The sequence below is a fragment of the Tupaia chinensis genome, unplaced genomic scaffold (assembly GCF_000334495.1).
Source record: "Tupaia chinensis unplaced genomic scaffold, TupChi_1.0 Scaffold000049_1, whole genome shotgun sequence".
NCBI classification, from domain to species: Eukaryota; Metazoa; Chordata; class Mammalia; order Scandentia; family Tupaiidae; genus Tupaia; species Tupaia belangeri.
The window spans coordinates 1,618,614-1,634,460 of record NW_006159507.1 but is presented as its reverse complement, the minus strand read 5'-3'; the positions used below and the strand labels follow the sequence as shown (position 1 = coordinate 1,634,460).

The 15,847-nt window shown below is 56.3% G+C and overlaps 1 protein-coding gene across 1 annotated transcript in view; it reads right to left on the bottom strand.

Moving 5' to 3' along the window:
* Nucleotides 1-15,847, bottom strand: part of PEDS1 (plasmanylethanolamine desaturase 1) — a 46,120-nt gene that overhangs the window by 11,660 nt on the left and 18,613 nt on the right. Inside the window, exon 7 of the mRNA XM_006141289.2 lies at nt 10,484-10,603. Within this exon, the coding sequence (XP_006141351.1) occupies nt 10,484-10,603 (120 nt within the window). The remainder of the gene's footprint in view (nt 1-10,483; nt 10,604-15,847) is intronic.

Below are 15,847 nucleotides of genomic sequence, written 5' to 3'. Positions count from 1 at the left end.
CCCCTGGTCCCCCCCCCCCCCCCCCCCGTATGCCTGTCTCTCGTCTGTGTTCTCCAAGCACTCAGAGCCTCTTCTTTTCCTTTGTTTATCTCTCTGCTAAGATGTCAGCTCCACACGGGCGGAAGGGGGGTGCGGTGAACAGAGGAGGGCGGTTGTGCGTGATGACAACACACGGTCCGCGGGTTGCAACACCCCTCCCCAAACTTTCTGCATGAACTGTTTGTCTGAGGGCCAGGTTCCCTGAGTTCTGGGGCCCTCAGACCCCTTGACACCTCCTTGGAGAACAGGGCTTGTGACTGAGGGGACAGAGTGAGCGTGCAGGTGACTGTGGTCCTGCGGCTCTGACGTCCATGCCCGAATTAAGGGGCAGCCATGAGTGAAGCCTTCTCAGAGGCCTGGGGCACTCCACACACAGAGGCTGGCACAAAGCCACAGTTGCTGGTGGCAGGGTGGGAGGGCAAGTGGCAGCATGCAGCCTCTGTACCTCCAGGCATGCAGGAGCCAAAGGACAGGGTGTACAGTGCCCAGGCTGGGAAAAGGTCAAGGCTGGGCAGGCCCCCCGCACCCTCAGGGCTGGGTAGGCCTGCATGAGAGGGTGGGCCCAGGCTAGGCCTGGAGGTGGAGAGAGGACAGGGAGGAAGATGGGGAGGGCTCTGACTTGTGGGTCCTCTTCCAGCAGCCCACCTCGCCCCCCACCAGCACTCCTGGGCAGGAGCTCACACCTTGCCGCTTCCTTTCTTCCAGGTACTTGTCACCGCCTGAGATGCCTCACTTCTTATCTGCTCTGCTTGGAGGCGCCTTGGAAGTGGCAGCCAGAGGATGAATAAAGGCTTGTCTACCCGCTGCCCAGGCAAGCTACCCTGTGAGGCACTACTGAGGCCCTACTGCCCTGTGGGTGATGGACACAGTGCCCATCTCCCAGGAGGGACAAGAGGCAGAGACCTACACAGAGCACATGGGACACGGGGGACCTCATCTCTCACCGCCATATTGCTATGTGACCCTGGGCAAGCCCCTTGCTGGCGCTGGGCCTCAGCATCTTCTCTCACATCATGAGGGCAGCTGAGGGGTCTCCCGAGCCTGTCTCAATAGCTCTGACAAATGACACCTCTACATGCTGCCTTCAGAGGAGAACCGCTACAGACAAGAAGTGACTGGATGCTATGGGGGTGTGGCCAGGCAAGGACTTAGTCCAGCTTCCATGTCCCCAAGTTCTGGGCTTCCAGTGAGACAGGACAAACTCCTCTCCAAACCTTGGTTCATTTTATTTTTATGTAAAAAATAATTTCTGCTAACAGGTGCATGCACTCACTGGAGAGAAATAGCAAGAGCGAGAGCGAGAGTGAAAGAGCAAAAGAAGGCACCGCCCATGGGGCATGGTCACGCTGCAATCTCTTCTCCATTCTCCTCTGGGGACTTTGGGTATGCCAGCATGTACGCCTGGTGTGTTTTTCAAGTCACTGCGTCTGGGACTTGAACTGTACAGTCAGCCATGTGGGATCCAACTGCCTTAACCACCATGCCACTTCACTGGCTGGCTCCACTGATAGAGCTGACTATAACCGATATACAATGAATGGTTCAGGACTTATGCAGCTCAAGGCCTCTTACACACAGACATACCTTTCTGCCCATCCGCTGGGTCTACACAGAACAGTCTCTTTTTTTTGGAGAGGTTTTTGCTATAGGGCGCGTGCGCTCACCAGGAAGACAGAGACAGATAGACAGAAAGTGAGAAATCACCCCCCAGGGGTGATGACCACACCGCAATCCCTTCTCCTCCATCCTCCCCTTGGGATCTTGGGCACGCACGCACATGCACCTGGCGTGAGTTTAAGCCACCAGGTCCGGGACCCGAACCACAGTCGAATACATGGGAGTCCTGTGACACAGTCCTTATGCCAACTGCTGGTCCCAAGAGAGAGATTTTTGCTAGAGGGCATGTGTGCTTGCCGGAGAGACAGAAAGTGAGACCCGAGGTGGAGGCGGCCACGCCACAATCCCTTCTCCATTTTCCTCTCGGGATTTTGGGCACGCACGTACATGTGCCAGCATGAGTTTTTTAAGTCACTGGGTCTGGGATTCGAAGTACAGATGACTACGTGGGGGTCTAATGACGTAACCATCACACGAATTGCTGGTCCTGCACAGAACAATCTTTTGTTAGGGACCAGCAGTTAAATCCTGGACCCGGTGGGTTAAACTCACGCCGGGCGCACATGCGTGTGTGCCCCAGATCCCGAGAGGAGAAGGGATTGTGGTGTGGCCAACCCCCTGGGGGGGGTGATTTCTCGCTTTCTGTTTCTCTGTCTCTGTCTTTCTGGCGATCGAACACACCCTATAGCAAACATTTCTTTAAAAAAAAAAAGAACAATCTTTTGTTAAAGGGCCAGACAGTAAATCTTCCAGCATTTGAAGGCCATGCCTCTGCTTCGCTGCCGTTGCAGTGTAAAAGCGTGTCCCCACTGTGCTGTGACAAGCAGCACCTAATGTGTCCACCCCATAAGAGAAGCTCCCAGTCCCCGGGGGCTCCCTCTGCCCTCACCCCCAACCCTGTGCCATGCACCATAGATCTGCTTCCCACAGTCTAATCAACGGCATAACCAAGGACTTCGATCACCAACACAGGGGCCAGGCTCTCTGCCCTGCTCCGAGTCGTCCAGGCAGTGGTGTGTCTCCGCAGTAATAGAGGAGCACCCCACCGTCGACATCACCGTGCGTTTATCCATGTGGTCACAGCTGGACGTCTGAGCTGGACCGTGTTGAATTCAGCTGTGGAAAATGTCACGTACAAGTCTGTGTGTAGTCCTGTGCCCTCCTTTTTCAGTAAAGATGTCAGACATTTTTTGGGGGACCAGCAGTTAGTGTAATGGCTATGTTGCTGAACTCCCATGTAGCCAACTGCAGTTTGAGTCCCGGACCCGGTGGCTTAAACTCACGCCGGGCGCGTGTGCGTACGTGCCCAAGATCCCGAGAGGAGAACGGAGAAGAAGGGGTTGCGGCGTGGCCATCCTCCCAGGGGGATGATTTCTCGTTTTCTATCTCTCTGTTTCTCTCTGTCTTTCTGGCGAGTGCACATGCCGATAGCAAAAACCTTAAAAAAAAAAAAAAAGATGTCAGACCCTTTTTAAACCGATGTTCACTGAGCACTTAGAAGTACCGGTCCTATGCCAGCACCTTAATTTCCTTTAATCCCTAGGCAGCACCAGGTCAGGCCTCAGAGGTTACATATCTTATCTCAATTACCCTCAGGGATGATGGGAAGTGCACCTGCAGGTGAGTACTGAAGACAACGAGATGGAAGCAATCTTAGGCAAACAATACTTTGATAATGGTCAATGTTTATGAGGCACTTCTTGTGCACTGGGGCAGTTTGTCAAGGGTGTTAAAGTGCATTCCTCAGGGGGCCGGATGGTGGTGCAGTGGGAGAACGCGATGTTCCGTGAGGCTGATCACCACATGGGAAGGTTCTCAGTTCACTTCCTGAGATCACCCTGAGCACTGCAGGCCCCTGGGAGCCCAGGAGCCAGGACTGGCTGAGGTTGGGGGTAAACAGCAGTGGCAGGACTGCTGGAGGTGGTGTCTCTTTCTCTCTGTGTGTATGTCTCTCTCGTGGAACAAATAAATAAACTGAAAGAAAAAAGTGCACTGGGCCAGAGACCAGCAGATGGCGTAATGGCTACGCTGCTGGACTCCCATGTAGTTGACTGCAGTTCGAGTCCCAAACCCGGTGGCTTAAACTCATGCCGGGTGCATGTGCATGCGTGCCCAAGATCCCAAGAGGAGAAGGGACTGCAGCATGGCCATCCTCCCTCTGGTAAGTGCATGAGCCCTCTAGCAAAAAAAACTCAAAAAAAAAAAGTGCACTAGGTCAGCTGGTGGCATGGTGGTTAAAGTGGCTAGATTCCACATGGCTAAAGGTGTGAACCGAGTCCCAGGTCTGGTAGTCTGAAAAACATGTGGGGCCGGCAGGTGGTGTGGTGGTTAAGGGCTGGACTCCCAAATGGCCAACTGTGGTTCAAGTCCCGGATCTGGAAGCTTGCTTTCTCACTTCTCTCTCTCACACTCTGTTCCCCTCTCACGTCAAATGAAAATAAATAAAGTTAAATAAACTAAAACCAAAAAATAAACATGCTGAGTGCGTATACACACATGCCCTAAATCCTGACAGGAGGAAGAAATGGAAAAGCAACTGCGGCATGGGCCAGGGAAGGGTGGCTTCTCATCTTCCTTCTTTTTATATCTCTCTCTCTGGTGAGTGCATGCGCCCACTCAGAAAATTAAAAAAAAAAAAAAGTGCTGGGGGCCAGCTGGTGGCATGGTGGTTTAAGGTGGCTGGCCCCCATGTGGCTAACTATGTGGTTTGAGTCCTGGACCCGGTAGCCTGAAAAACACAGAGTGCATCTGCATAATAAGTACCCCAAATCCCAGGGGAACGGAGAAGGGGTTGCGGTGTGGCCACCCCCAGGGGTGTGACTTCTCACTTTTTCTCTCTGGTGAGTGTACACGCCGCATAGCAAACTAAGAGGAAAAAAGTGCATTTCTGGGGAGCACAGCTCCTTGCCCAAGTGTGAGCTGTACGTAGTGACTTCCTTCCAAAGAGGGCCCGGCATGGAAGGGGGCGAGAAACTGTCCAGGGGAGAAGCCTGGAAACCACCACCGCAGCCAGGGATCAGGTCAGCACCCACCGTCCTGGGTCTAGGTGACCAGACGCTCCCTTCCCGAGCTCCCTAACAGCTTCTCCGGAACACAACACCCTGGTCTACTCACGGAAAAACAAACAAAAAACTGGACATACCTCAGAAGAGGGGTATCCCACCTGCACCCCGCAAACCTATCAAACCAGGGAAAGCCTGAGAAACCGTCGAGAGCCCAAAAAGCCTCAGGGATGAGAGGACGGCTCTGATGTTAGCAGAAAAACTAAGGCAAGTGAATGGGCTATGGGTCAGGTCACAATGGTGTATTGACACACTGTAACGAACGTGCGGTCCTAACAATACAGACCGGATGCGCCCAGGGGATGGGGGTAGAGCGCATCCAACTCTCCACACTCTCTGCTCAAGATTTTGGGAACTCTAACACAGTTCTAAAAATACCCTATTTTAAAAGTGCAACGGGGCCAGCAGGTGGCATGGCGGTTCAGGAACTGGACTCCCACATGGCTGACCACGGTTTGGGTCCCAGACCTGGCAGCTTGAAAAAAATCACATCGGATGCGTGTGTATGTCCAAAGTCCCAAGAGGACAATGAAGGAGAAGGGATTTCGGTGTGGCCATTCTGGGGTGTGTGTGTGTGTGTGTGTGTGTGTGTGTGTGTGCGTGTGTGCGTGATTTCTCACTTTTCCTCTCTGTCTCTGTCACTTTCTGGCGAGTGCAAGCCCCCTGTAACTAAAAAAGGAAAAGTGCGTTATTTCACTTCCCACCCCATCACTGGCCCCGGCATACCCCGACTTTCAGAGGAGGAGAGTGGGACTCCAGGGTGAGGACAGCTGAGGCCACACGGGGCCAGGGCCGCTGGAGAGTGGCCAATGACAAGGTCACTCATGATGACATGCCTTTCCAGGCCTGGGAAATGGGGCCTTGGACAGGCCCTCCCCCTCTGAGCCACAAGTTAGTAAGACAGGCTGCAGAATAACTCGTACCCGCCGGGACTGTCGGGTCCCTCAGCGTGGCCATGGTGAGTGGTGCACGTGTGACACCCCTCTTAGAGCCCTGGGCTTGTCACCTGTCAGAGGCCAGCACCTGGCCTTCAGGCTGCTGAGCAGGGGGAGCACGTGCCCTGGACAGAGGCCAGGGATTCTTTTAGGAGAGAAGGTGCCCTCTGGCCCCTCTGGGAGGAAAGGCTCTGATCCCTGGGCCTCCGTGGCTGTTTCCAGAGCCACAACTCCAGGCCTGCTGCCCAAGGCGCCTTTCATGGGGGCAGGGGTGGTAGAGCCGGGCACACAGAAGCCTCTTTGTCCCAGCTCTGGGGTGGCGGCTGGCAGTGGGGGTGGCTCTGGCCCTTCCTGTAGAATCCTGAGACAGAGAAAGGGTGGGGTGACTCACCCGGACTACCCTGACTCACGGGAACCTTGGGCTCAAAGCTGTCCTTACCACCTTCCAGCTCACAGTCACATCTAGACTGCCCAGGTGACCTCCCCGGCCAGGACCCAAGGCCATGTGAGCTCCCAGACCTCAGTGCTGACCTCGGCACTTACTCATCCCTGCCCTCTGCACTCCCCGGAGGGCTCCGACTCACTCCTTCAAGGGCCACGTGGCTCGCCCAGGTGGGGAGTTTCCACACTCCCTCCACGTCCCCAAGTGGCGCACACACACAGGGCTCCGAGGCCGTCGGGTGTTCAGTCATTACTTCACAACACTGTCCTTGTCAGGGTCGCTAAGGTCACTAAGGACTTCCACGTGACCAAACCCGGTGGACCCTCTGTGGCCCCATCTTGCCAGTCCACTTGGTGGCTGGTCCTCGTTTATCCCCAGGTCTTCTGGAAACACTCTCCTCACGGCCACTGCAGTCCCTGGCAGGCTCTCCTCCCCAGTGGAAGGCATGGCGGCCTGGAGACCCTGTTTGTTCTCCGCCTACACCGGCCACCACCAGTCCCTGAGCTCTCGATGCCACTTCTGCACGGCAGCTCCTGGGCTCCCGGCTCCAGCCACCTCTCCTGCCGCACCCTGACTTCCGATCTCCTGCTCACACGCTCCCGCAGGCCTGCTCTGCTCGCACCTGCCCCTGCCCTCGGCAGCCTCTTCCCTCCCGCCACTCGGGCTGAGCACCTGCCACTTATCTTCCCTCTTTCATGCGCTCACACCGAACCTGGCAGCGTATCCTTGCAGCTCATGCCCACCCCCACCATGCCACCCGGGCCCGGGCCACCTTCACTGGGCTGGACCATGGCAAGGCCACCTCCCTGGCCCTCTCCCAACCCTCCCTGCAGCATCAGCTGAGGGCAGCCCCTGTGGGAAACCCCGTGGCTTCTCCTGGCCTGAAGAATTAAATCCCAAGTCCAGAAGGCAGCCCTCTAGGTGGGCCCTCTCCAGCCACACTGGCCTCCTCTCCAGTATGCAGCACAGGGGCGCAGGCCAGCTGCAGGTGCACGTTCTGTGGCCTCGGCCTGGAACGCCCCTCCCTCCCTTCCTTCAGGTCTCAAGCAAATATCACCCCTCTAGAAAGGTCTTTCCTGCCCAGTCCCGTATCCTGATTTTGCTTCCTGGCATTGTGCCGCGTGTGCCTGTTTACTAACTGGACACCTTCAGCGCTTCTGCCAGCCCTGCCTGGGACACCAGCACCCTGGGGAGACGACGGCGGGAAAGGGGCAGCTCCGAAAGCTGGCACGGTGCCCTCACTTCCTGCGTGTTAGCACACAAATCAGGGCGGCTATTTAAATCGATTAGGGCCTGTGCAAACAGCATTATCAGGGGACTGCACTTATCAGTCCAGAGGAAAGGTGTGGGCTGGGGACGTGGCGCTGCACAGTGGCTCAACAGTCGGTGATTCGGGCTGGAGCCTGGAAGATCAAGTCCCCGCCAGGGAAGGAGGTGGGGACTGCCCGGGACACCCACCCTCCTGGCTTACACGGCACACTCCTGGGCTCTGAGCCTCCGGATCTCATGACCACGCCAGGCCACTGCCTAGAACACCCTTGGCCCAATGTGAACTGAAGAACATCCAGGCCCTGAGGGGGAAGTCTGTGGTTTGAGCCCCATGCAGGTCTGAACTTGTGATCCTAGACTTTGTCAAGCCTGGGTGAGGGCCACAGGCACTGGCCAGGCCACATGGAGGATGGCGACTAGAGTCCCCCCAGGTTGCCACCAAGTGAACATGCCTAGCTTGGAGCATGGGAGGCACTCGCAAAACCACCACCATTAAACTGACCGGTGGGGCTGAGGAGCCAGCTGTGGGCAGCGCCCTCCCCACCTCTGCCCAGTCCCTGGCCTTCTCGGCACTGCCGCACACCTGCATTCTGTTTTCACCACGGCCTCAGAGGAGGTCGCGTGGCCAGCCTCACTTTACACGTGTGCAAAATGAGGCTCACATGCAATGACACTTTCCAAGGTCACACGGCTGGGAGGTGACAGAACTGGGACCTGAGTTCAGGCCCTGCTCATAACCACCCCCAGGTGAGACTTTGAGGCTCACTGTCTAACTCCTGCCCTTGAACGTGGTGCTCCGAGGCAGACCGGTTGGGACTGCAGGGCCCCCTCTCAGGGAGGCCTGGCTCCCGTCCAGGTGCCCTGACACTGGATAGGTTAACTTCTCCCCTCCAGCTGGCCCAGCCCCGCCCCCCAGCACACACCTGACCCCACCCACACACAGATGGCTCAATTAGCTGGCCTGAGCACCATCGGCTTAGGCAACCAGAACGGTTTTAATGAGATCGTGGGAGGGCCAGGCAGGACAGAGGGCACAGCTGCCCCTCAGCCTGGGGCCCAGGACAGGGGGGTGAGCACCCGATTAGAGGGAACAGAGGAGGGGTAGTGCTCAGAGGGCAAGGAAACCGAGTCAGCCCCGGGCCTGGGGCAGAGAAGGCACAGTGAGAGCCAGGCTGCGCCTCTCTGGCTCGAGGTACGATCTGAGCCGGACCCTGCTCTGAGGCTGTTTCCTCAACCATAGCATCTGCCTCCCAGGCTGCGGACGGGCGGGGACTGACTGAAGGAAGACACCAGAGGGTACTAATAAATTGCAGCTTGCTCGGGACCAGCAGGTGGTGTGGTGGCTAAGGTGCTGGACTCCCACATGGTCAACCACAGTTCGAGTCATGGACCCAGCAGCTTGAAACGCACGCCGGGTGCGTGTGCGTGCGTGCCCCCAAATCTCCAGAGGACAATGGAGGAGAAGGGATTATGGCGTGGCCATTTCCCCGGGGTGCGATTTCTTGCTTTCTGTCTCTATGGCAAGCACATTATAGCAAAAATCTCTCTCAAAAAAGAATTGCAGCTGCTCATTCACTTAATGATTGGATGAATATTGAGCACCTGCTGTGTGCCAGGCCTGGGGTTTAGGGCTGGGACAGTGGTTAATGCAAGAGACCACAATCTTTGCCTCGGGAAGCTGCCTGCCCGCTGAGTAGGGGAGACAAACGGTCAGCGGTCAGCTCTTTGTGGACAGAGCTGCTACTTTTGAGGGTCAACCAGGTGGGACCTTCTCGCAGAGGTGACCGCTGAGCACAGACCCTGAGAAGAAATGAGGACAAGTGACAGGACACGTGCCGCTGACCGAGCCCTGACTCAAACACACCCAGGAGCGTGCACACCCACAGACCCGTGCACACGCAGGCACGCCTTCGAGTCACTGTCAGGGAGGAGCAGACACCAGGCAGGTCCCAGGCCCCTGGCAGTGGCCCCTCAGGCACTCACCGACGCCCAGGATGACGAGGGGCGTGTGCTCCCAGCGCGCCAGCAGCAGCAGGTAGACCAGGTTGTGGGCGATGAGGCTGAAGCACAGGATCACGGAGCACCACTCCTGGAAGCGCTTGCCTGTGGAGAGAGGAGCCGGGATGAGTCCGTGCCGGCCCAGCGGAGGGCTGCAGAGGGCGGTGGAGCAAAGCCAGGCCACACTGGGCCACCGGGCTCTTCACTGAGTCCGAGGGTCAATGGTGCCAGCCACAGCCTGGGCTTACGGAATCCCAGTAAGGGAAGGCCCGACCTGCCTACTTCACAGATGCTATCACGGAGGCCCGCAGGAGGGGGAGGTCCACTCAGAGCCAGATGGATTCTACCAAGCACAGGGCCCTCTGACAGCAAGCCCCTGGCACATGTCCCATGCCCACAAAGTTGCCCTGTATGACCAATTCTTTGGCAGACAGGACCGGACTTCTGGTCTCTAGGGCCCCTTTGGGCTCTCTCTGGACACAGCTGAGGGAACTTAATTGGCTCTGCTGTGTGTTTGCTTTGCTCTAGGGCACAACGAGAGGGACAGAGTGACAGTGAGGTGCGTGCGTGCCCCCAAATCTCCAGAGGACAATGGAGGAGAAGGGATTATGGCGTGGCCATTTCCCCGGGGTGCGATTTCTTGCTTTCTGTCTCTATGGCAAGCACATTATAGCAAAAATCTCTCTCAAAAAAGAATTGCAGCTGCTCATTCACTTAATGATTGGATGAATATTGAGCACCTGCTGTGTGCCAGGCCTGGGGTTTAGGGCTGGGACAGTGGTTAATGCAAGAGACCACAATCTTTGCCTCGGGAAGCTGCCTGCCCGCTGAGTAGGGGAGACAAACGGTCAGCGGTCAGCTCTTTGTGGACAGAGCTGCTACTTTTGAGGGTCAACCAGGTGGGACCTTCTCGCAGAGGTGACCGCTGAGCACAGACCCTGAGAAGAAATGAGGACAAGTGACAGGACACGTGCCGCTGACCGAGCCCTGACTCAAACACACCCAGGAGCGTGCACACCCACAGACCCGTGCACACGCAGGCACGCCTTCGAGTCACTGTCAGGGAGGAGCAGACACCAGGCAGGTCCCAGGCCCCTGGCAGTGGCCCCTCAGGCACTCACCGACGCCCAGGATGACGAGGGGCGTGTGCTCCCAGCGCGCCAGCAGCAGCAGGTAGACCAGGTTGTGGGCGATGAGGCTGAAGCACAGGATCACGGAGCACCACTCCTGGAAGCGCTTGCCTGTGGAGAGAGGAGCCGGGATGAGTCCGTGCCGGCCCAGCGGAGGGCTGCAGAGGGCGGTGGAGCAAAGCCAGGCCACACTGGGCCACCGGGCTCTTCACTGAGTCCGAGGGTCAATGGTGCCAGCCACAGCCTGGGCTTACGGAATCCCAGTAAGGGAAGGCCCGACCTGCCTACTTCACAGATGCTATCACGGAGGCCCGCAGGAGGGGGAGGTCCACTCAGAGCCAGATGGATTCTACCAAGCACAGGGCCCTCTGACAGCAAGCCCCTGGCACATGTCCCATGCCCACAAAGTTGCCCTGTATGACCAATTCTTTGGCAGACAGGACCGGACTTCTGGTCTCTAGGGCCCCTTTGGGCTCTCTCTGGACACAGCTGAGGGAACTTAATTGGCTCTGCTGTGTGTTTGCTTTGCTCTAGGGCACAACGAGAGGGACAGAGTGACAGTGAGAGGTCAAGTGAGAAATCGCCCTCCCGAGGGGCTGCCACATCACCATCCCTTCTCTTCCACTCTCCTCCTGGGATTTTGGGCACACATGGACACACAACCCCAGCATGATTTTCAAGTCACCAGGTCCAGGGCTTAAACCACGGTCGGCCATGTGGGAGTTCCGTGCCTTAACCTCCACACTACCTGCTGGCCTCTCTTCTTTTCTTCTTTTCTTTTTTTTTTTTTAAGTGGAGTCTTCATGGCATTACCTGATCGCCTTTGCAGGCAGAGGCTACAAACAGCCTTTAATCCCAGAGGGCCAGGCCCTGCCCAACGCCATCAAGCAGGACTCCAGGCAGTGAGTCAGGCATTCATGGGGAAGCAGTACCTTGGAGACTGTAGGGCTGCTAAAGACTGGCCACTGTCTCGTAGACCACTGCCATGTGGGACTGTGGACCCACGGAGGCCAGAGTTTCTGAGTGCCGAGAGAGGGCAGGAATCAGGATTTCAGGGTGAGAGCCCGTCCCGCGATGTGCGTGTGTGCCACAGGCACGTGAGCGCGGACAAGCCCGGTCATGCACTGCTTTGTCTGCGGGCTCACAACTTTGGAAATAACCGAAGGGCCCACTGCCTAGGCAACAGCCAAACCGATCAAGTTATTCCAGCCCGCGCAGCTTTGCAGCTCGGAAAAGGCCCAAACAGCTGCCTGTGTGGACAGAGGGCCATTCCCGACTCCGGACACACAGACAGCAAGGTGTTGACAGCAGTCGTGCTACCGTCGAGACTGGCTTTTCACGTACTGTCTCCTGAATGTACTACCATGTCGAAATGTTTTTCTGGGGGCCAGAGGTGGCATGGTGGTTAAAGCACTGGACTTCCACATGGCTGACCATAGTTCGAGTCCTGGATCTGGTGGGACTCATGCCAGGTGTATGTGCGTGCATGCCCAAAATCCCAGGAGGAGAAGGGCTTGCAGTATGGGGGGGTGATTCCTTACTCCCCCTCTCACTCTCTCTCTCCAGTGAGTGCACGCACCCAATGGCTAAAACCTAAACAACAAGAAAAAGGTCTCTCTGGGCCAGCCCTAGGACTTGGTGGTTAAGCAAGTTGGCTCTCACATGGCTGAACCCTGGCTGTGGCAGCTTGGAAAACATGCCAGGTGCATGAGCATATGTTCCCTAAATCCCAATAGGATGGGAAAACAGGAGAAGAGATTGTGGTGTGGTTATACCTCATTGGAGGGTGTTTCTTCTCTCTCCCTCCCTCTGTCTCTGTGTGGTGCACATACATGCACTCTGACAAAAACAACAAAAAGGTTTTCTTTTCATTGTAAATTTCAAAAATAATTTAAAAAAATTTGTTAGAAAGCATGCAAGGTCATCGGAGAGTCAGAGAGAGACAGAGAAAGAGAGGAAAGTGAGAAAACACCTGCTCATGCAGCATGGGCAAGCTGTGATCTCTTCTCCACCTCTCTCCCTCCTTTTGAGATTCTGGGCATGTATGCATATGCATCCAGCATGTTTTTCAAGCTGCTGGGTCCAGGATTTGAACCACACTGCCACATAGGATCCAGCTGCTCTAACCACACCACAGTCTGGCCCCTAAATTATTATTATTATTATTTTTTAATTGAAGGATATACTTGGACCAGCAGAAGGTGTAATGATTATGTCACTGGACTCCCACATACTCAACCGTGGTTCGAGTCCTGGACCCGGGGGCTTAAAACTCATGCTGGGCACATGTGCCCAAAGTCCTGAGAGGAGAATGCAGAAGGGATTGTGGCATTGCCATCTCCCTGGGGGGTGATTTCTTGCTTTCTGTGTCTCTGTCTCTCCTGGGAGCGCATGTGACCTAAAGCAAGCAAACAAACAAACTCTCACAAAAAAGAAAATAGCAATAAGATAAATGGAAGGATAGAAGAACATCACATGGGTGACACAGAACATGTGCACGAGCCCTGGGAAGGCCCATTCCCCAGACAGCTGGTCCCAAAGTCATGGAAGACCCTGAGTGATGCTAATTTGGCTACCAGTGGCGTTTAACGTTTACTGAGCAGTGACCAGGTGCCAGGGACCTGCTGGGCCGAAGCCCTTGTGCAGACGAGAAAACCGAGAACTGTCAGGGAAGTGGCCTGGTGCCACCCAGCTAGTCAGCTACACACCAGGACCCCGTGCCAGACGTTCTGACTCCTAAGCATACTCTGACCCCACCCTGACCTGCTCCTGCTGCTGTCTGGTCCTCCCCTGCACTGTCCCCCACCCTACCGCCCTGATATTCTGGGCAGGAGCCTGGACCCACCTTACCTAGGGCCAGGCAGGTCAGCGTGATTTACACAGCAGTCAGGACCAGAGCATAGTGCCCCTCCACATCTGCCTCTCTGTCTAGGGGTTTGTGGGTAGGTCCACTTCCCCCAGTGCAGCTGGCTGACACTGCTCCTGCAGATCTGGCCCAGGAAACTTCAGCCTCCAGGAAGCCATCCAGGATTGCTTCCCCTGACCCCTGTGCTCCCCAACAGGAGACCTATCACCCAGGACTGTGGTCTGCATAAGGTTTGTCTTTCTCTGTGCCGAGGCCCCAAACCATGCGGGGTCTCACAGGGGTGGAACTGAGGCGTTTGGTCTACAGAAGGATCCAGGTTCTAGAAGGGGAACCTGGGGCCTGGCACTCAGCCGGCGCCTGACAAATGCTGCAGGGTGGACACGCCCCCTGCTACAATCGGAGAGGGAAACCACAAAGCTCTGACCCAGGCTCCCCTCACCAATGTGCCTTGGAAAGGAAGAACTCACCATGTGTCCTGATAGGGAAACGGAGGCTCAGGGAGGGGGCCTCGCCGGGTCTCACAGAAACATGCTGCTCCCGACCCACCTGAACCGGACCAGGATGGCTGCCCACCCTTTGGCTCATGGAAAGACCAAGCTCAGCGTGGAGAACAGACACGCCAGGGCCGCATCGCCTGGGCAGGCCTAGCTCTGCTCCCTGCTTCTCAGCGGGGGCTGTTTCCCCGGTCCTGGGGTCAGTCCTGGGGTCACTGTGATCAGGCCCAGCAGGGCTTCCCCTTTCTGCTTCCTGTCTGGCCAGGGCCCTGGGCTAAAGTAAAAAGCTCCAAGGTGGTTGCTGGGGTGGGCAGGGAGAGGCAGCAGGAAGACCAAAGCAGGTGAATTCTCCCTCAGACCCACCTGCCCGCCCCCAGCCTGCAGGGCCAGAGTGTGCAGGGCCCACGGCCACAACACAAGCAAGTGACAGGGCGACGATGGCCGCCACCCACAACGCCTGTCACGTGCTGGGCAAGCGCATGGCCTACATCAGAGATGTCACTGGTACACTCCTTCTCGCACACTTTGCACCAGTTTTTAAAGAATGAGCTCAATTTGGGACCAGTAGACAGAGTAATGGCTATATCGCTGGACTCCTATACTGTCAACTCTAGTTCCGGTCCGGACCCGGCGACTTAAAAAAACGTAGGCTGGGTGCACGTTTGCATGCGTGCCCCAAATCCTGACAGAGGAATAGAGGAGGGACTGCGGCATGGCCATCACCGTGACTTCTTGCCTTCTGTGTGTCTCTTCGACAAGTGCACGCGCCCTATAGCAAAAATCTCTCTCCCTCAAAAAAAAAAAGAGGATGAGCTAAATTTAAAAATCATACATAATTCCTGGTTTCCTGCTTCCCCTGAGAACGAAGGCCCTGGCCACCGTGGGCCTGAGAATAGTGGCTGCCCCCATCCACAGAGCTTCCGGTTTGCCCCAGTCCCCTCCACGACCTGTGGCCTCACACTGGTGCCTTGCCTCGGCGGCAGCCCTGGCCAAACCCCTACAGTCGTCTGAGTTTTCAAGCCTGAGCAAGGCACAGTCTCCCATTCAAGTCTTGGTCTCTCAGGAAAGAACCACACGATCCCATTTCCTGAATGAGGACACAGGCCTACAGCTGAGCCTGAATCATGGATTCATAGATACGTCACGTTAGCCTGCTTGTTCAGGGCTGCCCCCATTCCAGACACGGCCAGGCATGCCCTCTCCATGCCACGGAGAACACCCCTGAACGCGGCCTAAGTTTCCATCTAAACCCCAGCTCTCCCGGCTTCTGGAACCTGGATCCTTCTGTAGGCAAATGCCTCGGTTCCAACCCATAAAATATACATGTACGAGAGGGCTTCAGAAAGGTCCTGGCAAATGTGTATTAGGAGAAAACTAATGCATGGATTTCAAAAATGTTTTGCACCACATAAAATCCTACTTTAAATCCATTCTTCTCAGACTTCCTGAGGTCCCCTCATCCGGTAATAAGCAGCCTTCGCTGAGCAGCCAGGATGTTTCAGGCCTGCAGCGGGCGACCACACCCTGGGAGCTGTGTGTCTCCTCCTTCAGAGAGAGGAACTAGGCCTAGAGAGATGGAGGGCTTTGTCCTAAGTCACTCGAGAGTCACCAGAGTCACAGTGTGGACCACCGGCCTGGCAGGGACTGCAGGCCAGGGAGCTTGAACTGTCGCACTTTGCAGACCACAGACTGAGGCTGGGATGCTGCTCTGGGCATTGAGACCTCACTGTCCTCTGGTGGAGGTACTGACGCCTCCTTTCCCCAGAGAGTTCCTGGTCTGGCAGGGTTAAGGGCCTGAGTGGAGCAGGGGGGTGCCAGGCCTCTGCCACTCCCTTTCCTGGGGGCAGGCCACAGCCAAAGGCTTGGCCTCAGGTCTGAATCCTCTCTGAAGGCCCCTGGCAGCCAGGAGACATCATTCTCAGGGAGATGAGGGGACAGGGAGCTAGAGAGAGCTGGGATGAGATAGAACAGTGACAAAAGGACAAATAAAGATGT